This window comes from Condylura cristata, unplaced genomic scaffold, assembly GCF_000260355.1.
Source record: "Condylura cristata isolate star-nosed mole 26May11 unplaced genomic scaffold, ConCri1.0 scaffold00032, whole genome shotgun sequence".
In the NCBI taxonomy this organism is placed as follows: Eukaryota; Metazoa; Chordata; class Mammalia; order Eulipotyphla; family Talpidae; genus Condylura; species Condylura cristata.
In genome coordinates, this window is record NW_004567133.1 from 5,758,401 (window position 1) to 5,781,359 (window position 22,959).

Below are 22,959 nucleotides of genomic sequence, written 5' to 3' on the forward strand. Positions count from 1 at the left end.
GTAACCAAGTACACTGCTAAGGGGAGCAGCGGGTGAGAGAGGAGAGGTGTGCTGCACCATGTGGTTCAGCTCCTGGGGCACAAACTAATGCCCTGCCTGGCTGTGCTGCCCTTTAACCCATTGTGTCATCAGGGAGGGCCTCACATAATTTAAAGGCAGCCCGGGAGACAGGTTAAATACCAGAAATGACTAAGCCTTTTTGAAAAAATTTGTATATGACATAGTTAAAATGATAAAAAACTACTTGGTAAAATAACAAAAGTAGGAAAGTGTTAATGTGGTATAGAGAAATAATTCTTTACAGTAAGGCAGAACTGTTTATTTCCCTGGTGAAATAATTTATTGACTTTCCACAAGAAGCTTAAGGTACTGTGGATATTCTGTAATAACATAATAAGTTAATTTAATACTTAACATGTGCTGGGTACTTCACATACATGAACTCATTTATTCTTCTAAACAATGCTAGGAGATAGAGGCTGTTTTTATTTTATCTAAGGGAGATTAACTGAGGAGAGGACCCTGGAAGGAATATTTGAGTCCTGAAGGATTAGAAAGAATTTGGCAGGTAAACAGGGATTAAAAAAAAAAAAAATTAAAAGTTGTTTGCAGATAGTTACGAAGATAAAATATTTATCAATAAAAATAGTGGAAAGCATTCGGTGTTCAGGGAGAAGGAAGGAAAGTATAGGCTTTTTTAGTCTTTGCATATATAGATGCAACACATATACTGTTTTTTCTCATTGTAGCTACCATTACCCTCACTTTTCTAGCAAATTTTTGCCTCATTTCTTTTTTTTTTTTTTAAGATTTATTCATCTATGCCTATAGAACTGGGGTACAGGTCAGAGTTGCAAGGGGTAACAACATTCACCAGAGACAGAGTGGGGAGCAGAATAAGCAGATCGACTGAAATACACTGCTGAGGGGAGCAGCGGACGGGTCAGGAGAGGTCTGCTGTGTCATGTGGGTCACCTTCCTGGCTAGGGATCGAACTCGTGCTGCAGTGGTTGTGTTAGTTTTATAGTGCTGTGCTTTAACCTGTTGCGCCAGTAGGGAGGGCCTGCCTCATTTCTTTAGTCCTCCTTACCACAGAACTTCAGGAAAGAGTGGTCTCTGCCTCTCTTTAATCTCCTCTAACTTCCATTCTCTTAAGCTCACTTATCAAACTCCCTTCTACCACTCTTGCTAAATCCAGTGGTTAGTTTTAGTCATCTTTACATGTTCTGTCAGAGCACTGGACAAATTGAGCGCATCCCTCCCTCCAGGATGCTAAGATGTGGTTTTGCTCCCTGCCTCCACCCCCGCCTCACCCTGATCTCTGGTTGTTTCTTCCTCATGTGGCTTTACTGAATAGCCAGAGTGCCCTAGGGCCTGAGCCCCTGGTCTAGACCTCTCTCTGATGTTCTCACAGCCAACCGCCTGCTTTGTCACCAGGCTTGTTTGTGAGACACGTGAAAGGTAACATGTCTCAGACTTAACCCCTGATCGCCCTTCTAAGTTTTTCTCCTGCAGCCGTGCAGTTTCAGTCAAGGGCAACTCCATCCTTCAGTTGCTTGTGCCAGAACTCTTGGAAGTCATCCTTGCTCTTTCTCCCTTTGACCCCCACGCCTAGTCTGGTCAGGAGGGCACGTTTTCCACCTTTGAAATGCAGCCAGGAGTTCATGTTGCCCCCGACTGTTGCCCCTCTAAGTGGCCTTCACCTCTCAACTGGATTTCTCAGCTGGATTACCGCACTAGCTTCTGACCTTGCCACTTTCTAAAAAGCATTTTCAGCATGTCTCAGTGATCCTCTAAAAAAAAAACCCAAGGCCGGTCATGTCTTTGCTGTGGCTCTTCCCTTCCTTAGAGTGAAGCTTGCTGCCCACAGTTTCTCCACAGTTTCTGCTGTGTCCACTGTTCACTCTCAATTTGTCCTGCTACTCTCCCGTTTTATCTACCTAGATTGTGTTGCTGTTCTTCAAACATTGGGAAGTGTGTTCCTGCTACACAAGGTTTTGGCCTGATTGTTGCCTCTGCTTGGACTACGTTTAACGCCTCGATACCTGCATGACTAACTTGGTCATCTTCGAGTTCTCTTGAGCCATCTCCTGGGGTGACATGTGCTTACTACCATTTAAAGTTGTGGTTCCACTCCAGAACTCCCAGTTCTTTAGATCAGTAAATCATCTTGGACTTTTCTCATCCCTTTACTACTTGTAACATTTCCAGTTTTAAAGCATTTCATCTTATACTTAATGTCTTTAGTTATTGTTATTGGTTAAACCAGAATGCCATAAAACTTGGGGTCTTTGGTTTCTCATTAATGGATCTTGAGTCTGGGCAGCTGGCATAGTAGTATTGTTTAAACTATGGGAATGCGGTGGAAGTCTTGTGTATTCACGGGGTGTTTTAGAGAGCTGGACTAAGCTAGGTGTTCTAGAGTGAATAGAATTTGGGAAGGGAATGTTTCAGAAGAGAAGGGTATGAATGAATAAGGAATGTTAAGGAAGCACTGAGTAAACTGGTTTGGTTTGTGTAGTTGCAGAGACAGCTGTAAAGGTAGCTTATGGCTAGATTATGGAAGCCTACAGTTCTACTCTAGGAAATTTGGCTTTGTTAGATTGGTGTGGGAAACCGGATGTAACACTCTACCTGTAGGGGTATGACAGAGGCCTGTGCTGGGTGTGAAATTAGGAGTGGAGAGGAGGCTGGAGCAGGAGGTTGTCACTACTTAACAACCAACCGACGGCAGATTCGAGGGATGAAAGGAGAAGCCCAAGCTGATTTTGGAAGCCTCTAACCTGATGATTGGGCATAGGAGGCTATTTTAATTAATTGGTGCTTTGGATTTGGTGGGATTGGAAGAGACAAGAGATAAGGAGACAGATGGGAAGGTGGGTCTTTTACTGGTAAGGGATTTTACTCTATAGGTAGGTAGGTGGGCAGTTGCTGCTGTGTGGTGAGGTGGCGTTGGATGGGACAAGGATCTTGAGGGTTTTAGGTACTTTCAGTTGATTGTTGGATTGTTGATACACATGCTCACATCAAGGAAGATGTGATAGCACAGGCTGGGCACAAGAGGGAGGGAATTCCTGAATGTGTAGCTGAAGCTGTGCCTCTGCTTTTCCTGTCCCTACCCCCTGTACCCCATTGGTACCCCATGGTCTGTTCTGCAACCCGCTGCAGACTGCCTTTTTCTCCTCATTGCTTTTCAGGATCATCTTTAATGTCTGTGTGCTGAATCCACCATAAATAGCCATTTTTCCTTCCTTATATCATTTAACTTTTCCTCTTGACCTTTGGCAACCACAGGTCTCCTTTGGTCTGTTGGTTCAGTCTCCCTTGATCCTTACGAGGCTTTGGTTATACAAAAGAGAATTCAGCCTTCCTTCCATCCTTGGATGTCCTCCTGACTCACCTGTGGACATCAAATTTAACATGTCCCAACCAAATTCATCTCTTTCCCTCAGGTTAGTGCCTCCTCCTTAAGCCCGAGTTCTGTTAATGACCTTTTCACCAGACACTCAGATGATAAACCTGTGTCATTTTTGATGTCCTCTTTGGCTGTCCCTCCCTCACTTTTAGAGCTGGCGATTCGTCTTTGTTTCCTGACCCCAGCCATTCCCTCCATTTCCTCTCTTTGGTCAGACCTGTTGTTGTCTCTTGATTTCGGTTTCTTCCAGCTTCTTCTACTACTGGTCCATCTTCTGTCTTCCTGCCAGAGCGCCCTCAGAGGGCCCAGATGTGATCGTGCCACTTGGTCCGAGTCCTTCAGAGCAGAGTATGTTGTTGTCAGACACCAAGCTTTCATCCTGGTAGAAAAGCAGAAAGCACACGGGCCTGGATTTTCACAAATCTACTTCTATTTCTACCACTAAGGTTGAAGATGATTTATTAAATGCTTAAAGTGATTTGGGGTATGTCTGGAAGACTTCCCAAGCTATGTCTAGTTCTCTAGCTTCAGCCTAGCGCTTGTAATTGTCAGAACCCTGTGTGCACGCATCCTTCGGCCTCTGCACAGTGCTGTTCCTCCATTTTAATGTCCTTTTCTTCCTTTTTTGCAAGTAAGACCTTATCTCCCATTTCAAAATTACCATAAACATAGTTTTTTGGAGGCTTTCCAAAGACTTGCTTAAGATTATCTTTAATTTTTTTACTTTTATTATTTTGATTTTTGTTTTTATTATGTAAGAATTCTTAGAGAATCAAACAATTAAGAAATTTGTGTACTCCCTACTCCCATGTTGCTTTCCTCCTCTTCTCATGGATCCTTGAATAGTTGCAGTGCCCCAGGCCTCAGGTCTTATGGCCTCTCAGTTTAGACCTCTCTCTTGAACTCTCCTGAGCTCCAGCTCTCACATCCAGCTGCCTCCTTCGTCACGCAAACATGTGAAAGGTAACATGCCTCAAACTTAAATCCTGATCTTCCCTCTAAGTCTCCTCCCACAGCCAGCTCTATTTTACTTGAAGGCAGTTCCATTCTGGGAATAGCTGAAAAATTCCTGATCTAAAGAGAGGCTTCATATGAAGGGAAAAAACTTGACTTCTGAAAAACCTCAAAGAGATATAAGAAAACATTTGAGAAAAAGAATTTCTTTTTATGCCCCAGGAGTGAATAGACTGAAAATGAAAGAGCTTTGAGGTGACAGTTTTTATTGGCATATCCAATAAACTGTGATATTTAACACTTTTGTTTTTGAATTTTTGTCAGTAACTTTCAAGGTCTTTGATATATTATTTCAAAAGATGTGACTTACAGTGCCTTCAAGTGTCTGGGGTAAGTCTCTTATGTGGCAGCATTTACTTTTAGAAGATAACCCCCCAAAGAAATTCAGCTAATGGAACTGGAATGCAAATGAGAAGATATGAGGAAGTTAAAGTTTTTGGGAAGGAAATAGAAGTTACGGATAAATTAAGGAGTAGAATGTTAACATTTGGTAACTTGGGTCTACCATATTCTAGAACTAGGAAAAAAGGAAGGAAATTTCCTAATACTGGGTCATGGGGTATAGAAGTTCTAAAAGTTGGAATTTTTTTTTTGAAGATTTATTTATTTATTCATGCAGAACTGGGGTACCAGAGGTGCAGGAGTGGTGAGAGTATTCACCAGAGACAGAGAAGGGAGCAGAACAGGCCAACTGACTAAGCACACTGCTGAGGGGAGCAGTGGGCAGGCCAGGAGAGGTCTGCTGCGCCAGATCAGGATGGGGATCGAACTCATGCTGAAGTGGCTTTAGCTTCTTAGTGCTGTGCTGTCCACTGCACCACCAGGAAGGTCCCCAAAGTTGGAATTTCTAACCCTGTATGAAGAGAACGTGTGCACACCAGCAACTGTGGTGGGGGTAATACGTGCAGACACAGAGCCTTGTGAGATGTACGGCTGTGCTGACAAAAATAAAAAGCCTGACCAAATTGGGGATGGTGGGTTGTATCAGTGATAGCTCCCCAAAGGAGGTGTGATGAGTTGGGTTTCAAAGCAGAAGGGAGGAATCAGGAGGCAAAAAATTTGGGACCTTGAGGGCCATTTTGGGCAGATGGAGCCACAGACATGGAAAAGTGAAAAGGCTCAGTGTGGGTGCAGGTGATTTCATAGACGAAAACTTCAAAGTGTTGAAGAGCAGGTGTCTATTAGATAGCACAGGTGATGTCTGAGCCGGCAGCTACTCCAGGAAGGGCTTTTAGTCAGTTCATGAAAGAAGCTTTATCATTTCCCAGGAAATTATTCATCCACTTTCTGCATTCTATTTTTAGAGAATGACAAATTAAGTGATCTATCTAGGATTTATTTATTTAAATTAAGTCTCTTATTTTGGGGTAATTTTAGATTAACAAAATAGTACAGGAATTTCCTGTCTATCCTCAAATAGGGGTTTATTAAAACAAACAGTCCCCCTCTCCCTTCTGTAGTACATAGTTCTTTCAAGATTTGTGACTAGTAATTTAGCTCAATTTCTACACCACCTTTGTTCTAGCAACTCTAGACAATGAAAATATGTGCTGTCACAGAATCGCTGCCACCTCTTTGGTTTTGCTTAGTTACACTTTCCTGATAGTAAAAGTACTTTAAACTTTGTAGAATATTTAATAAGTGTTAAGAAGACAAATCACCATTTGATTCTCATGTCATTTTTGTTTTCTTCTAGTCTTTTCTTAAAATATACTTTCCAAGTATGGTTGTGATCATACTGTAAAGGCACTTCTCAGCCTTTTCCACAGAACATTATAGTATACGTGGTTTTCTAATCATTAAAAACTACATAATTATTTATAATGAATGTATAATATTACATAGCATGGATTCTTGGATAGTTAGATTGTTTTATATTTTGCCATCGTAAATAATATGTGATTAATGTTTTTGCAAAAAGCTTTTTCTGTAGTTCAGAAAATTGCCTTAGGCTGGATTCCCAGAAGGGCCCAAGGGTGTGAAGATTAAAAAAAATCTTTTGTTTTAAGATAGATTTAGAATAGCATGAACATTTTAAATGAAGATTGCCAGATATTTTCCAGAAAGGTTATACCAGTTTTTTCTTCCCTCTAGCTGTAGAGAAATAACACTTGTCAGCATGGGGTAGTGTTAGGAAAATTGCTGCAAATTCAGTAGGTTAGTATCCTTTATACTTTAATGTATTAGAAATGGTGCCTTCACATTTTTATTTTTTCACATTCTTAGTTGGGTACTTTTACAAATTTTTTGATGAAATATATTTATATATAACATGAAAGTTGCCATTTAGAAGTGTATAGCTCAGTGACATGAAATCATACTTGCTGTGTTGTGCAGGTATTACTTCAGGACTTTTAGGGCTTTCTTCACTCCAGACCTAGGGCCCAGGAGGCAGTCACTTCCCGTACCTCTCTCCCCTGCCCTGGCCAGACAGTCTCTCTGGGATGTGCTGCTCTGGACACTTTATATAAATGGAATCATATAATATATGGCCTCTCGATACACTTCAAAGCATTAAGATTGAGTTGAATTTCTGTATTGCAGTCTGAAAATTGGTAGCCCATCTATGGCAACAGTCTTGAATTCAGCACATTTAGTTGGTCAGGATGCCCCATTCCCAGTTTACGATGGTGGGTGGTGGTGGGGAGAACGGAACCTAAAGTGGGAACAAAAGTAGGGATAGAAAAACATGGTGGGGGGAGAGTGAAAGCTAATAAAACGAAAGCACTTTCTGCAGCTGGCAGTATGCAGGATTGTCTTCTAGTAGTTTCTCTTCTATTTTTTTAAAGATTTATTTTAATTATTTATGCGTATAAGAGCTGGGATAGATTTAGGCCAGATATGTGGGGCATGAGAGGATCACCAGAGACAGAGTGGGGAGCAGAACTGGCTGAAACACACTGCTGAGAGGAGTAGCGGGCACTTCAGGAGAGGTCTGCTGTGCCTTGTGGGTCAGCTCCCTGGCCGGGGATCGGACTTGTGCTGCAGTGGCTGCGAACAGCTTATAGTGCTGGGACTTAAACTGTTGCACCAGGGAGACCTAGGTTGTTGATCTTTATGGCATTGTGATTTGGAGAACTTTAAGGTAAGCGAATAGCCTCAAAACTGATAGATTTATGACAGTCCTAAATACATAAGACCTCAGGAAATGTTTGAGTTGGCTTGTGAATAAGAGTGGTGTTGGGAAAAAGACCACCACATCAGGAAAAGTTGCTAGAAGTGTGCTGGCTGGGTGGTGGTGCCTGTAAAATTGTGCTAGCTGTTACTGACTCATCTCCAGTGAGGCAGCACTGCCTCAGGCCCTGGCCAGCACTGTGGGAGAGCCAGAGAGCTGATTGCAGCTCATTGTGTCCAGTGCAGTGTTGGGAAACCCAGAAAGAGTGATTGGCTCTGCTGGGGAGACAACAGAAGCTTCTCCAAAGGTGGTGACTTCTTCAAGGAGTCTTAACACATAGAAAGGAGTTTTCTAGAGGAGGACATTCTAAGTAGAGGAAAGGACATGTGTGAAAACATGGCGCTTGCATGTGGAGGGGAAGTGAGAAGCTGGGTCCAGCTGAGGCACAGGATGGGTGAGGAAGATGGAAGGGGGGGGGAAGTGTGGGGACAGTGAGGCTCTGGCAGGTCAGTGCCAACTGGCGCGGTGATTGATGCCTGTGGGTCGGCTGCCAGGGCTGCCCTTGGAAGATGCTTGAAAGAGAATTTACAAGCCAGGCATTTAGCAGCCACTTTTCACTTGAAAACTTTCTAGAGTAGGTGGAGCCTGAGCCTCAGCCTCACCGCAAGCCGGAAGCACTTTAGTGCAGAGGTGGGTGGTTCACTGTGATGTCTTTTTATCACACTCTGCAGGACAGAGCAATTTCAAGGGCTGGATTTGGGTGTGTATAGACATTTGTTACCCCTCTCCATCCCCTCTGATTAGACAGATCCCTGAATGAGTTTTATATATTAGGGTTCTGTGCAATGTCCCCCCCCCCCCCCCAAATCAGAGCAAACAGCTTTTGCTGCTAGAAATCAGAGCTCTGGTCCCAAACCCATGTTGTCCAGAACACAGGCAGAAGCCTGGAATACACGAAGTCCGTGTCTTCCATTCTCTGCTTGTACTGTTGGTAGGTGACCTGTAGAAAAATGAAAGTAAGTTGGGATCTAACTTAGTTGACATCTGGAATTTTTATTTGGTCTCCTTTTCTTTTTTTTAGGTTTATTGACTTGCCAATGAAATATATAGTGAAGTAGTATTGCTCATTTGTGGTTAATGGTGCCAAGGACATGCATATATTATGTCATTTACTTCTCGTAACTACACAGTAAGGGGAAGTACCATTACATGTCCATTTTGCAAGTGAAGAAACTTGAGGCTCAGAGTAATTTGCTGAAGGTGATGTAAATAGAAGTGTGAAGGTAGACATCAGATGCTGAAGTGGGCCTTACTCCAGAGCCCGCACCCCTGCCCAGTTATACAGGGAGACAGTGCATTTCGAATACTGCCAGGGTAGAGAGCACGCAGCCACCCATATGGGGCCAGTGAGGACAGAAGGGTGTGGAGTTCCTGGCCCTTGGCTTTCTGCTGCCACCCAGCATAAAGGGCGTAGCCGGGGTGTGGGATCAAAGCAGCTCTGTGTCTTCTACTCCTTCGTATTGTAGCACTTATGGTTGAGAACCAAGGGAAAGAGGATGCGTGCTTCCTTCTCAGGCTGCTTATTGTGGGGGGATTGGAAGCCAGGACAACTGTGGGTGGTGCCACCCCTTCATTGCCCTGGGGTGTGAGCACCCGCCAAGGTGTCTGGCTGGGCTGGGTAATTGGACAGGAGCTAATTAGCCACTTCCTTTCTTCTGTGCACCCCCACCTCAAATAAAAAAGCAAGACCCTGTGGCCATTCTGCATTTCTAACCCATTGAAACTGACATAGTGGAGGAAGGAAGGGCATCAGATAGTTCCACTGCAGTGAAGCTTTAATGTTGTAAAAGTTAAAGCTTTTGAAAAATCATAGTTTTGATTACCAACTATACTACTGTAAGTAAAGCTTAACAGTCTAAGATTGCTTTGGCTGGACACGCTGCCAGGGCACGCGAGTCCCTGGCTGAAGAGAGAGGCTCTCACCAGAGCCTGCCTGTCGTCTTCTTCTAGCCCTCTGTGGTGATGGGAGGAGCTGGGCCAGGAAGAGTCACTTCCTACTGAGCACAGACCTCTGCGCAGCACACCACACTTCCTGCCTACGTAATCAGAGGTTCCCCAGATGCGTCCTCCTGGTCGCCGGTGTTTATATGGTTTGGGGTGCATCAGCGCTGTTTGGCAGTTGGGTATCATGCTTTGAGAGCCTTCAAGTAATGTGACTGAACCTTAATTAAAGAGTTGAGGTGTGCTGCCTCTCTTTGAGAGGGGCACGCTGCTGATGAGTTATGAACTTTGTCTTTAGGAAAGCAAAGCCAAACATGGAGTTCAGTAATTCCTGAAACTTGCTGTATTAGCCAACATTTAAAAAAAATATTTATGCATACAAGAGCTGGGGTGCAGGTCAGAGGTGGGGCGGGGGTGAGAGGACTAACAAGAGACAGAGTGGGGAGCAGAACAGGCAGATCCACTGAAATACACTGCTGACGGGAGCAGTGGTGAGACAGGAGAGGTGTGCTACAGTGGCTGTGGACAGCTTCTTAGTGCTGTGACTTAACCCCTTTGAACCACCAAGGAAGCCCTATTAGCCAGCATTTCTAATACAGAACGCTAGCCAGCTGCCCAGTGCCTTGTATCCATCAGATTGCGCTTTAATGCCGAGGATGCTTCAGAGCTGCAGGAATTGCCATGAATGACACAGGCTGTGCTCGAAGTCGTGCTGCCTCTAATCTTGTGTTTTTTCTGCCTGCCTTGCCGAGACTGGGTCTCCCAGTGGGTGTGCTGGCTCTCGTGCTGCCTGCTTGTCACTGCTTGTGCGGAGGGCCCCCTTCCAGTGCCACGCGTCTGCCTTGGCACTGGGGCACGTTCTTCTGGGCTCTGTCTCTAACCCTCTCATTTCTTCTTCTTCTTTTTTTTTTTTCATTTCTTCTTTCTGATGTGATTTGTCTTCTAATTTATTTGTGATGAGTGTCCTGGGGAGAGGCAAGCCAGACTCCACTGGCTCTATCCCCAGCTACGAGGTCACAGCATCAGAGCACTCCTGACCTGTGCGTAGCCCCCACACCTCCTTACCTTCCAGAGAAGCTTGTCTTCCTCCATGTCCTGCTGCCTGTGGCTAGAGCAAGCCTTTTTCCCACACTGTTCCCACCGGGGATCTGGATGTCTGCTCTAGGCCTCTGACTGCGCCAAGGCAGAGATGAACAGCCCTGAGGGGCCCTCTGTATGAGCAGTGAGCACTCGCTGTGTCAAGGCAGCTCCTGCCCCGCTGAGGACCAGGCATGCAGGTGGAAGCCAAGACAGGAGGAGTGGGCTTTGCACTTCCCCAGGCAGCACCGGCCCCAGACTTTGATCCGCACTTGAGATCTGTGCTTTGATTATATCTTGACACTAAATAGTATTGAGTAGAATCTGGAGAAAAGTGATGCTGCACCCCAAATCCCAACAGCCGGTGCAGTCGGGAGCTATTTGCCACAATTGAACAAATGTTATTTTAACCATTGTTTGTTTAGAGTGCTGTCTGGAGGTAATTCAGGCTGAAGGTGGTGTGGGTTTTGCAGGAGACTTGCTCTTGAGCAGTATAGGTGGTCACAAAGGCAGATGTGAAATTATTCACATATGAGCATATAGTGTTAATTTTGCAAAGCTATAGTCGCCCTTCAGTTTCATACCCGTTCATTGCCCGATTTCATCTGATGCAAGGGAAGGCCAGCTCATTCACCGCCCTTCTAGCCCCTGAAGCGTACAGAGTCTCTGTCCTCGTCGCGGGCAGTGGAGCTTGTGAGAGGAGGGTTCTGGTGGCCTTGCCACCCACCGTTGACTTGACGGATAACTGGTTGATTGGGGCAAGACATATTTTGAGCTTCATTTTCCTCCTCTGTAAAATGAGCTTGGACTTGATGTTCTCTGGGATTTGTTTATTTCTGTCTTAAGATCCTGTTTTAGGATTTCTTGGTAGCATGCCTTGTGCTAATTAATGTGCTCAGTAAGTATCTTTTGAGTTTAATTGTCTAGGCGTGTGGATATAAACATTCATCCTCCTGGGATATGTACCTGGGAAAGAGAAACAGATGGGGTTGTGAAGAGAGAGCCTATTCTTGGCTAACTTACTCATTTATTTTAGACACTTTTCTTGTAGCATAACTATTTTTATCATTTTCTTATTTGGCTGTCTAATTAAAGCCTTCTGACTATATAAATAAATAAGTATAGACATTATAAGTTTTTCAGCTTTTGGTGGGAGATGTTGTTGCCTAACCAGCAGATGCAAACTTTTTACTGTGTGGACGCTATAAGATCTTTTTTCAAAAACTGCGTGGTGATAGACCTGATCTGAGAGTGATAAAGCAGCCTTCTTCCTAGGGTGCTGTTTTCTTATTTTCTCTTTCCTTTTTGCCCAACTAGCTTGGAGTGGTACAGAGCAAGGTAGAGTGTCCCAAACTAGCAGATGAGATGTTCAAAGACTTTATTTGGAAATAATTTTCAACAGAGAGAAAGATTGCAAGGAATGAGTACACTCAGCGGACACTCTTAAGCCCTGTCCCCCAGACTCCACGTGACCTTTTGCTTTGTTATTCGCACTTTGTCTTTATTGCAGTGAAGCAGGTATATATGTGAGTGTAGATTTTGTTCCTGAGCTCTTTGAGGGAAAGTACCCTGCATGTACTTCCCATGAGTGCAGTTACCAGCTTCCGTTAAATTAACATTGCTTCAGTACTTTTATCAGATCTACCATCTGTATTCCAGTTTGTGAGTTGGCCCAGTTTTTTGTCCTTGATAACATTTCCCCTCCAGGACAGGATCTAGTTTAGAATCAGACTGGCATCTGCTTGTTATGACTTTAGCCTTCTTTAGATTTGCTTTTTATAAAGTTTTTGACTCTAGTGGACCTGTCCACTAGTAGCGGGTTGGTGCCTCTTGGTTCTTATGGGCAACCCAGGTGTACGTGGGTAGATTATCCTGGCATCAACGTACTGTCTCCTGGCCACATGCTTCTTCCATTTGGCCCTCTCAGGGGCAGAGAACACTCCCTGGACCTATCACTGCATGGGGGTATCTGGCCCGGATGCCTGGCATTCATCTTGCTTCTCATTAGTGTCTTCAGCAATAAACAGATTGCTTTTGTTCATGAAAGAGAGACTCTGACTGGTTGCACTGTGCAAATACAAGAAATACTGGGAGGAGCTGGGGGGCGGTATTTTGCCACTGTCACCTTGATGGTAATTTTAGGCTAAAGCAGAAAAGTGCCTTTTAATGACTAGAATTATGTGTAGATGTAGCTGGAGTGTATATATTCTTCAAATATTAAGTATATGCATGATGGTATACAAAGTTATGTCTGTATGTACTCCCCAAGACAAATACCGAGATAGGCAAGAGAGTGACGAGCCTTCAGAGGCAAAACCGTGACTCCAGTGGTTAGTCCCAGGGCCACGTTCATAGCTGTGGTAAGTGCGTCTGCCCTGGCCTTGCTTTCCTGGAATGTGGTGTGGCTTTTGTTTTTTTGCTTCAGTAGAAGATATTTCTTTCCTGCAACTTTTGCACCTAATTTTTAGAGTTAGTCCCTTCAGTGTATGTATTTCTGTGTCTGTGGGCTTCCCTCCCTTTAGCTTGGCCTCTCCCTCTATCACAGACTGTGGGGATACCTCTGGGGTCCGAGGGACTGAGTGAGACTTTTTTTTTTTTAAAAAGATTTAGTTTATGCATACAGAACTGGGGTACAGACCAGAGGAGCAGGGACAGGGAGAGGGACAGAGTGGGGAGCAGAACTGGCAGATTGAAGAAGTACACTGCTGAGGGGAGCAGCGGGCGGGTCAGGAGAGGTCTGCCGCGCCGCGCCGTGGGGGTCAGCTCCAGGGCGGGGATCTAACTCTCACTGAAGCTGCTGTGGCCAGCCTGCAGTGCCAGCCATAACCTGCCGCGCCACCACACAGGGCCCAAGTGAGGTCTTCTGAACGAGGTGTTGGACACCCCACTGTTTCAGTTCTGAGTGTGCTAGACTGTGAAGTTCAGCTGCTTTCGGAGAAATGAAGTGAGATTTTTACATCAGGATTTTAGTTTTAGTTGTGTGTTTTTTCAAAAGGATCTTGTCTTTCAGGTTGAGAAACAAGAGCAGAGACAGGAGGATGGGAGAGGCTTTGTCTTGAGTGTTTTTGTTCTCCATTTGCTTCCTAGCGTTTGAACTAACTTCAGGGGGTGGGGCTAGAGAGATGTTGCATTGATTACTTTAGTGCACTGTTATGTTTAGTGTTGCATTTCATACTGCAAACATACAGTCCTAAATGCCAGAGAGATCTTTTTCCTTCTCTGTTTTCTTTGCTGTGAAGACTGTAGGGAGGAATGAGTGTTCTTTTTGAGAGCTTAGAACATCCATGACAATACTATTAGTTTTAGAGAAGGTTGAATTTCTTCACTAATGCCATCTGTTGTAACACACCCAGGTATGTTTAAATGCTTTTTAACTTGGTCTGCAGCTAGTGTTCAATCACTTATCTTAGAAAGCTTCAAGTAATAAAATTGTTCTAAAAATGCACAGGAATATTGAGTGGTACAGTGGGTACCAGTTCTGATTTTTTTCCTTTGGATCAAGACCTGAACTTGAATATTGGATGCCCACGATTCACCTCCTTGTAGTAACTGCAAAATGTGGCCCCTGGAGAAGACAGCAAGAAATTTGATAAACTTTTCCCCCAGTACCAGTTTAAAAAAAGACGGTGCTTTAGTGGGGAATGTTTAGAGGCAATTAGCCTTAAACATGACAAAATGAGTTATGGTTAAAGAAAACTCACCTGGGTGCTTTACTAATTTTATTTTTAAAAAGGTTTTATTTATGCATACAGGAACTGGGGTACAGGCCAAAGGTGCAGGGGATGAGAGGATTCACCACAGTGGGGAGCAAAACAGGAAGATCGACTGAAATACACAGCTGAAGGGAGCAGCGGGCGAGACAGGAGAGGTCTGCTGTGCCATGTGGGCCAGCTCCCTGGCTGGGGATTGAACTGTAGCTGCAGTGGCTGACAACAGCTTCATATTGCTGCACTTATTTTAACCCCTTGTGCCACCAGAGAGACTTCCTGAGTGCTTTATTTAAGGGATGAAGCATCATATGTTATCCAATTTCAGTTGTAGGGTTTTTTTTTTTTTTTTTGTAATGATCAGCAGTCTCCTGTTTCAAAATATTTTTATTGAGTGTTTGTGAGCAAAGCTAATTATGATCAGGGCCATAAAAGTGAGAAATTTAAAGTCATATGTATCTTAAATTTGGTGGAGTTACCAGTATTCTGGAGAAGCTAAAAGTGACACAGTCTTCATGTTCTCTTTATCCTCCTGAATTTGGTCTATAAAATATTTGAACACTGATCCATGTTGGATGATAAATAGACTGTAGAGTCTCCTTGCAGACAGTTTATGCTCTGATTAGGGAGAGAGGCTTAATATCTATGAGGCACTAATATCTCCAGGTCAGACTTTCAGCACTCATTTTAGTCCTGGTATGGTGTTTGTTATGTGCTTTGCATAGATTATTTTATTTAATTTTTAGAACAACCCCATGTGCTAGGTTCTCTCATAATTCCCAAGAGGAAGAAGAGTGACATTATCCAGACCAAGGTTAGGGTACCTTCTAGTCTGCACCCAAGGAACCAGGCGCCAGAACCTGTGCTCTTTAATCACACCCTTCCGAAGTAATAAGGAACACGGGCTGGGCAGAACTCTGGAGCTGATTTACTGGAGAAAAGTAGGAGACCCACAGAAGGGAGCCTGTGTTGTAAAGGTCGTAAGAAAAGTTGTGAACGTTGAACTCTGGAGTGCAGACCCGAGAGCAGATAAAGGATAGGTGTGGGTGTTTGTGTATGTGGCCGTGCTTAACTGTGGCTGTGCCCAGTGGTGGCCACTCACCAGCCTTTCTGCCTTCCTCTTACTAAAAGCCATCAGGTCCTTTTTTTCTTTATAGATTCTACCCTTCTCCCCACAGGCCAACTTCAATTCTTTGAAGTCAAGCTCAGTTTTACACATCTTTCTAGCTTAGGGGACTTAATACAGTATCCACTACTTAGTGAATGTTGAGTCCATTTGTTTGTTGAATGAATAGCTGAGTTTCTCAGTTGGTCCAGATTCAAAGGCTCTTTAAATCTAGGCTTAGAGTAACTAGGGCAGGAAATCTATATTTAGGAGTAGTTACCTGGTGTTGGATTGGAATTGGGAAAATGGACCAAGTGAAAGAAATTATAGTAATCTAGGCAGGAGGTGATAGAGCGTGGTAGAGTAAGTAGTAGTGAGGGAAAAGGCACAAACCTAAGAAACAATGTGTGACAAAATTAGCGCAGATGAATTTGCTGTGGGCACAGAGGTTATGTTGGAGTCAAAGTTTCCAGCTATGTGACCCTTCCCCTCCTTTTCTTTAAGAATGTGTTGGGTGATTATGGATGGGCCTTGGTTGACTTAATAAGTGAGTCAGCAGAGTAGGTCTCTGGACTGCTGAACCCTGAGCAGTGTGCTAACAGCAGCTAGAGCCAGGGCAGGCTCAGCTTGCACATTGGAGATTTTAACTCTTTTTGGAACTGAAAACTTTGGTTTATTTCTAGATACATTTATGCTTTCTGAGTATATTCTGAACCAAGTCTTTTTTTTTGTTATTGTTAAAGATTTATGTATACAAGAACTGGGGTGTAGGCTAGAGGTGTGGGGGTGGGAGGAGTGAGAAGATTCCCCAGAGAAAGTGTGGGGGAGCAGAACAGGCCACTCTACGGAAACACTTCTGAGGGGATCGAACTCATGCTGCTGTGGCTGGAGATAGCCTCATAGTGCTGAGACTTTAACCTCTGTGCCACCTGGGAGGCCTCTGAGTCAGGTTTATTTTACTTTGCTGTTGAGGTAAGCCAGGTGACTCTTGGGGAGTTAATAGTCTTTGGTATTGTGTTGCTATCCCTGCTGTCCCTCAAGACTTAGACACTCAGGATTCTCACACTCCCAGATCATCGGCAGTGCAGCTGCAGGCTCCCTGCCTGCAGACCCCTCCTGCTCTTAATAGTTGTGCTAATAGAGGAAAACAGTTTCGTAGTTTCTGGACGTACCAATTTTGAATATTAAAGCTACACATAATATTGATTTGAAGATTGTGTATGTGGAGATAAAAATGATTTCCTTTGTAACTAATGCTCAGATCAAGAAAATATTGTCAACCCAGAATCCCTCCTCTCCCTGAATAGCCATTCTTCTGATTATAACACCAGGTGGCTTATTTTTAATTAATTAGTTACATAATAATTACATAATTAATGAATACAAATGAATAATGAAGGATATATTTTGGCTTCTTTCATTCAACATGTGTTTGTGAGATTCATCCATTGTGCATGTAGCAGCATTTGTTTTTGTTTTCTTGTAGTGTTTTATGAGTAACCACAGTTTATCTGCTCTACTGGTGGTAGACATTGGGTTCTTTTAACTTTAAAGGTATTATGAATAACGGTGCTGTGAACATGTTTACCTTCTGGTGTATGGCTGTCCAAATTTCTGCTGGATACATTACCCAGGAGTAGAATGACAGGCTTCTACATCCCACGTGTGTTCAGCAGCCGTGCGGCTTTCCCAGAGCCATCTGCGCCCCACGCAGCATGTCGGTGTTCAGTTGCTCAATGGCCTCAGCCACACTTGCGACTGTCCTTTTAATTTTAGCCATTTTGGGGGGTGAGTAGCTCTACCCTGCTGTTTTCTTATCTGCATTTCTCCATTTCCAGTGAGGCTCAGCACTTTATGTCAGGCTTTTTGGATACCCTCCTTTAAAACTATTTTCCTGTCCCTCCCCCCACACCCTCCATTGGGATCATTTATTTTTTCCAAGTTGAGTTGTAGATATTATTTTATACTCTGATAGTTTTCTATGAGTTAACTCTGATGGAAATATCTTCTCCCACTTCTTTTATACTTTTCACTGTGCCATCTGATGAACATTCTGACTTACCAGTCTTTTCCTTTACGTTACTGCTTTTATGTGTTCAAGAAGTTTTTCTCTTCTTTAGGCTCATGAAGATGTTCAATATTGTCTTCTAGAATCGTTATTATTTCACCTCTCACACATCTACAGTCTGGATCTGCAATCCAGCTGGTATTTTTGTGTGTGTGAATGTGACTCTTGGTTTTGAGCTAATCTTATCTCTCCTAAGCACACCAAGATCTGGTTCTTGAATCCCAGGCACAAGCTGGGAAGTAGTTGGGTGTATCTGAATCCTGAGCGTTCTTCATAAATTAGTCAGCACAGTGCTGCAGTTGCCTTTGGGAATTAAAGTCTTCTCTCCCTACCACACCATGGAACTTGGGTTTTGCTTTGTTCTTTGTTACTTGAGAGCATAGTCTGGAATATTACGGCGTCTTTCCTTGCCGTTAATTCCTTTGTGCACTGCAGTATGGATTCTGGCCACACCACCTGCTTGAAACAGCTGGCAAGGGTTCTGGTGGCCTTCTTAGCCAAATGGGGAGACTTTTCCATTATCCTCTGGCCTTGTGCAGGTTTTGAACATAGCCTTTATATCTTTATATCTCTGTTTTGATTGCATGACCTTGGCCAGTGCTTAGCTTTCTTTCCTTCTCCTGTAAATGAAACCCATTTGGACAAGCCTAGCTAGATTTGTTTGGGACAAAGCCTTTAAACCTGAGGGCATGAATCTCCAGTTTCAAAGTAGGCTTCTTTTGCTTTGCGTTGGTCTGTTTTCTAAGACCAAGTAAAAATAATAGCAACCATAACTATGAATTACTTAATTCCTTAGAGTTTACTTAACAGCTTTATAGGGATCACTTCATTCCATCCTCCGAATTTCCTGGGAGGTAGGTAATTGGCGTTGCAGTTGGAGAACAGTCGGAGAATGCAACCGCACATTTATTTGTTCTTATTGAGAAACACCTGGTAGTGCCACCAGATATGGTTTTGGCACTTCCTTCTTCCTGCGACCATTACCTGTCCTGTGATCCTTGTGGATACTTTTGTCTTTCCATTTTCTGCTGGAATGTTGGCTTCTTGGGTTGGAGCAGGGTGGATGGGGGGCAAGAATGGGAATGGAGGTAGAGTTGGGTCTTGGAGGTTTTCAGGAACTTGCTGTATAGCCTTTCGTTCTGGGTTGACATTTGCCACATTCACAACATTAGTCGTGGTGATTTGGTGACTGAATGCGTTGAGCTCAGGTTTTTTAAGGGTTTTTTCCTAAAACAATTCACTATAAGAAAAAGTTGTAGAGCAACTTGAAGACATATCTTTAGCTTTCAGGGACTCATTTTGGCTCCAGGAGAGCTTCCGATTTATTTGAACTAAGTAGCTTACTTTTGAATTAATTTTTTTTAAAATTTTCTCTTGAATTATGTTTTTATTAATTTTTTTTTTGCCAGTAAGTTACTTTACCATGTGAGACTTCCCTTTAATTGTTCCCACAAACTTTCTTTTTAAAATAGAAACAAAATAGCACACAGTTTGATATACCAAACAGATCAAAGCAGTATTTTATATAAATCGCTTAAAAATGTTTGAATTCTTAGCATTTATTTAATACCTCAGTGAGAACAGTGAGGCTGTTTGTTCGATGCAGAAACTTGAAACAACAGGAGAGTTTAAGGTCTTGATTCAGCAGCACATTCATTTCTGTATTTGAAAGAGTTACATGGTTTTTAGTAAAACAACTCGCAGCCCAAGGATATTTTTCACTTGAGCTGACATATATATTGGTTGAAAAGGCGTAAACAGCTATTACAAATATAAAATTTCTGATAGAAAATGATCTCAAAAGAAAAAAAAAAGCTGGCACTGCTGTACAGTGACTCCTCGCGCCACGTGTCCGAGACCAGTTGTCCCTGGCAGCTGTGGTGCTGAGACCGCGGTGACGACGTGCCTGGCGCTGCCGGATGTGCTTCCACATGCTGGTTGGTTAGCCAGGCTTGTGCACGCGTGCTCCGCCTCATGGTATCAGTCCTGACAAGTCACGGGTAATGGCTGACTTTGCTCTCCTCAAAAGTCAGTAACTAGGCCTCTGATAATATCTCACTCTGGCGCAGAACACACTTGAGTGTGAGCTTACTGTTTTAAAATGTTGTTTATATAGTCAGTTTTCACTCTGGGGGCAATGGACAGGACATGGGGGCGGCGAGGGTGGTTAGAGGAAAGGGATTAATAGCTAAGAAATCAGAACTACTGTTGCCTCTTGATTATCTCTGGCGAGGCTAGTGCCAGTGAGGATTCAGGAGTGGTCTAGGACGCGCCAACCTTTGCAGGTGGGTTCTGTGAAAGAGTGTTGACTCAGACTTACTGCTGCAACAGTCGTTCCCCACTTCACTGAGAGAAGAGGGAGTGGGCCTGGGGGCTCTGTGTGGAAGAAGGAGATGATGAGCGCCAGGGCCTCTGGCCTATGGCTCTTCACCAGCCTGAGTGTTTCCCTGACCCTGGGTCTCTGTAGGCCTGGCCTGGGAGTGTCTGAATTTGAATGCTCTGCTGGCTGACATTGAGGGTGGACTGAGGGTCTGACTCCAAAAGCCCTGAGTCCATGCACCGGTTTGACTGCATTTGCCCTGAGTCAGTATGGCTGATTGCTCAGGTGGGAGAAAACAGAATTGACAGCCGGGCTGCCTAGCCTTCTCCCTGATTCCTCACTCCTGCTTGTTCAGTTTGGGTTGGTTCGGGGCTGTTTGCTTTCAGTGTGCGTCCAGATTTAGAGTTTGAGTTATTTTCCTTCTCCTTAGTATAAATAATTGAAAAAATGATTGCACAGTAGCATGGTTTTATAGACTGTACAGAAACTCTGGGTTTCGAGTCAGCTGGGAAATTCCCTTCAGTTTTTCTGGTTTACACCATGTATTTGAAGAATGTTGAACCAAAATGCTTGAGGGAAGTAAAGTATTATCACTGTTAAGTGTGACTTGGAAGGAACCGAGAAAATACAGTTTATTGATCTTTTTTCAAATTCCTTTATTAGGCATCTGAAGAAGCCTCCCTCAGGGCATTGGAAAGTCTGATGACAGAATTTTTTCATGATTGTACAACCAATGAAAGAAAACGTGAGATAGGTGAGTGTGAAGTGTTACTGATTACAAAAAAAGACCACAGTGGGGAGGAAGGAGTTGATAGCTGTGGCTGGTCAAGCCTGTATGTTCCCCTTCTAATTCTTGTTTCTTTTGTCCTGTTTCTGGTGGTTGGTGAGGCCTGAAAATCTAGCTGCCAGGATCAGTCCTTGAGACCTCCTCTCCTTTCCTGTGGCCACGGGTGGGGAACCCTTCTGGCATGTTCTTAAGTTTGAACTTTGTACGAAGCATGTGGCTGCTAATTAAAATATCAAAACAAAACATAAAACAACTCATACAGGTGTCAAAGTGAGCATGTATATCTAATCTGAACCTAGTTTAGTGCCCAGAGGTGCTTTAACTGGGGCTTCCTTTGGAGGCTGCTCTTATTTTCCTTACCTCTACTCTTGTCTGTCCCATTCTGCAAGTTTTGATAAAGGGTCAAATGAGAGAGATGTAGGTATGACCCCTTGAGCTCACCTGGGTACCTCTGCACCTTTTGAATTTTATATTCTTTCATATGAACGACATGCATCAAAGCATGCAGTAAAGTAGAAAGTGCATTCAAGCACCAGATCCCTGCCTCACAGAAAGACTGTGCCAAGTTCTCATTTAACCCCAGAACTTGAGAACAAAGATTATTTTTCTTTATTCATACTTAAAGCCTTTCCCTTGTGGATACCCAAATTCACCTTGTATCTGTTGCTTTCACCTCCATGAAGGCTGTTTTTCTGCCTCTCCAGTAGGCTGAAAATACATTTCTTCATTGCATTCAGCTTCTCTAAGTTATGTTATGTTCACCAGTTAAATATCATGATTGGTTTCTGCCTTTGGTCCAAAGCTTGAGTGATACTCGGACTTGCAGGTCACCCAGGAGACCTTTGCTGTAGCCATTTTTCCCTTATACCTTTGAATATCACATCAGCTCCTGGCAGATGCTAATTTCTTATCTCTAATTTTATTTTATTTACTTTTTAAAAAGGATTTATTTATTTATCTCTACAAGAACAGGGGTACAGGCCAGAGGTGTGGTGGTGGGGTTGGGGGTGGTGAGAGGATTCACCAGAGACTGAGTGGGAGCAACAGAACAGGCAGGAGCTGTGGGTGGGTCAGGAGAGGTCCACTGTGCCATGTGGGTCACCTCCCTGGCTGGGGATTGAACTCGTGCTGCAGTGGCTGTGATAGTTTCATAGGGCTGTACTTTAACCCATTGTACCACCAGGGAGGGCCCTCCACTTGTGATTTCAAAGGAGGAGGAGGTTCTCTCTCACACAGTCTACTGTATTCTGCTAGATTGCTCCTCAGCTCTCTTTTTAGCTTATGAGTGATATGTTTTTGTTTTTTCTCTTAATTTTTGCTTTGCAAGGCAAATATTTGCTCACCTTCAGCATTCATGAGTTAACAGTGGAAGCTTCTGAACATATTCATATTCTAATCTTATTTTAAAATAGCATTAAATAACCAGATGCTACAAATGACAAATTTAAATCGCAGGCTAAGGGGAATCCGGGGGTTTGGTTTTATATAGTGGGTGTGTCTTAGTACAGTTCTCTTTGTTCTTATTCTTCCTAGCTTTATTTGAGTGTGTGGGCTGGAGCCACTTCTTGCTTCTTTTTTAATGCCTTAGGATAAACTATAGGCTTTTCTGGCTAGGTGGGAGAAAGAAGGGAGGACAGGGTTTACAGGGGCGTCACTGCACTCACCCTCCTCTAAAAGTGTGTTGTTAGTACGTCTGTGTGCACTCTTGTGTTTATATCTGTCTGTCTGTCTGTCTCTTGCTTGCTGTTAATGGGGAACCTCCAGTCAATCTGGTCATTTTAACAGTGGAGGAAGCCGAAGCACTTTAAGGAGTAGTGATTTTCTTGGGAGTCAGACTTAGTGAATAGGTGGCAAAGTCTGCTCTTCATTTAGAACTCATTCTCTCCAGTTTGATTTTACCTCTTTACTTATCTCTTACTTAATTATAAGAACAAGCCATCAGATTCCTTTTATGGGATTTTTCAAACTGAGACTGCCTGTGGCAGTAGCCTAGGTTGGGTGCTAACAGAAAGGGCCTTTAGATGTGGCTAGAAGAGGGACCAGAACGGGCCCTGTGCTGCTTGCTTTCCCAAGGGCTTCCTAGGGGCAGGGTGCTGCCTTTGTGTTTTTGCCTTTCTTGTGTTACATCTCATGTCTGCTGCAGCAGATCAAGGTGACTAAGGGGCCGTATGCCCAGAATCATGGCGACAGATTCTTACTGCTGGCGCTGCCTCACCGGTTCAATGCGGCCAGAGAGGCTCCTGGCGAGTCCTGTGCTTGCTAAGCTTATGTTTTTGCGTGGTATTTTAAAAGATCTAGGCATCTTAAATTCTCATTCATTTTCCCTGTTCTTTTTTTATAAGATTAATCT

General features: G+C 43.6%; 1 protein-coding gene across 1 annotated transcript in view; it reads left to right on the top strand.

Moving 5' to 3' along the window:
• The window catches only part of XPO6 (exportin 6), an 80,455-nt gene that overhangs the window by 4,116 nt on the left and 53,380 nt on the right, over positions 1-22,959 (top strand). The window contains exon 2 of the mRNA XM_004691701.2: positions 20,486-20,576. Coding sequence (XP_004691758.1) covers positions 20,486-20,576 — 91 coding nt within the window. The remainder of the gene's footprint in view (positions 1-20,485; positions 20,577-22,959) is intronic.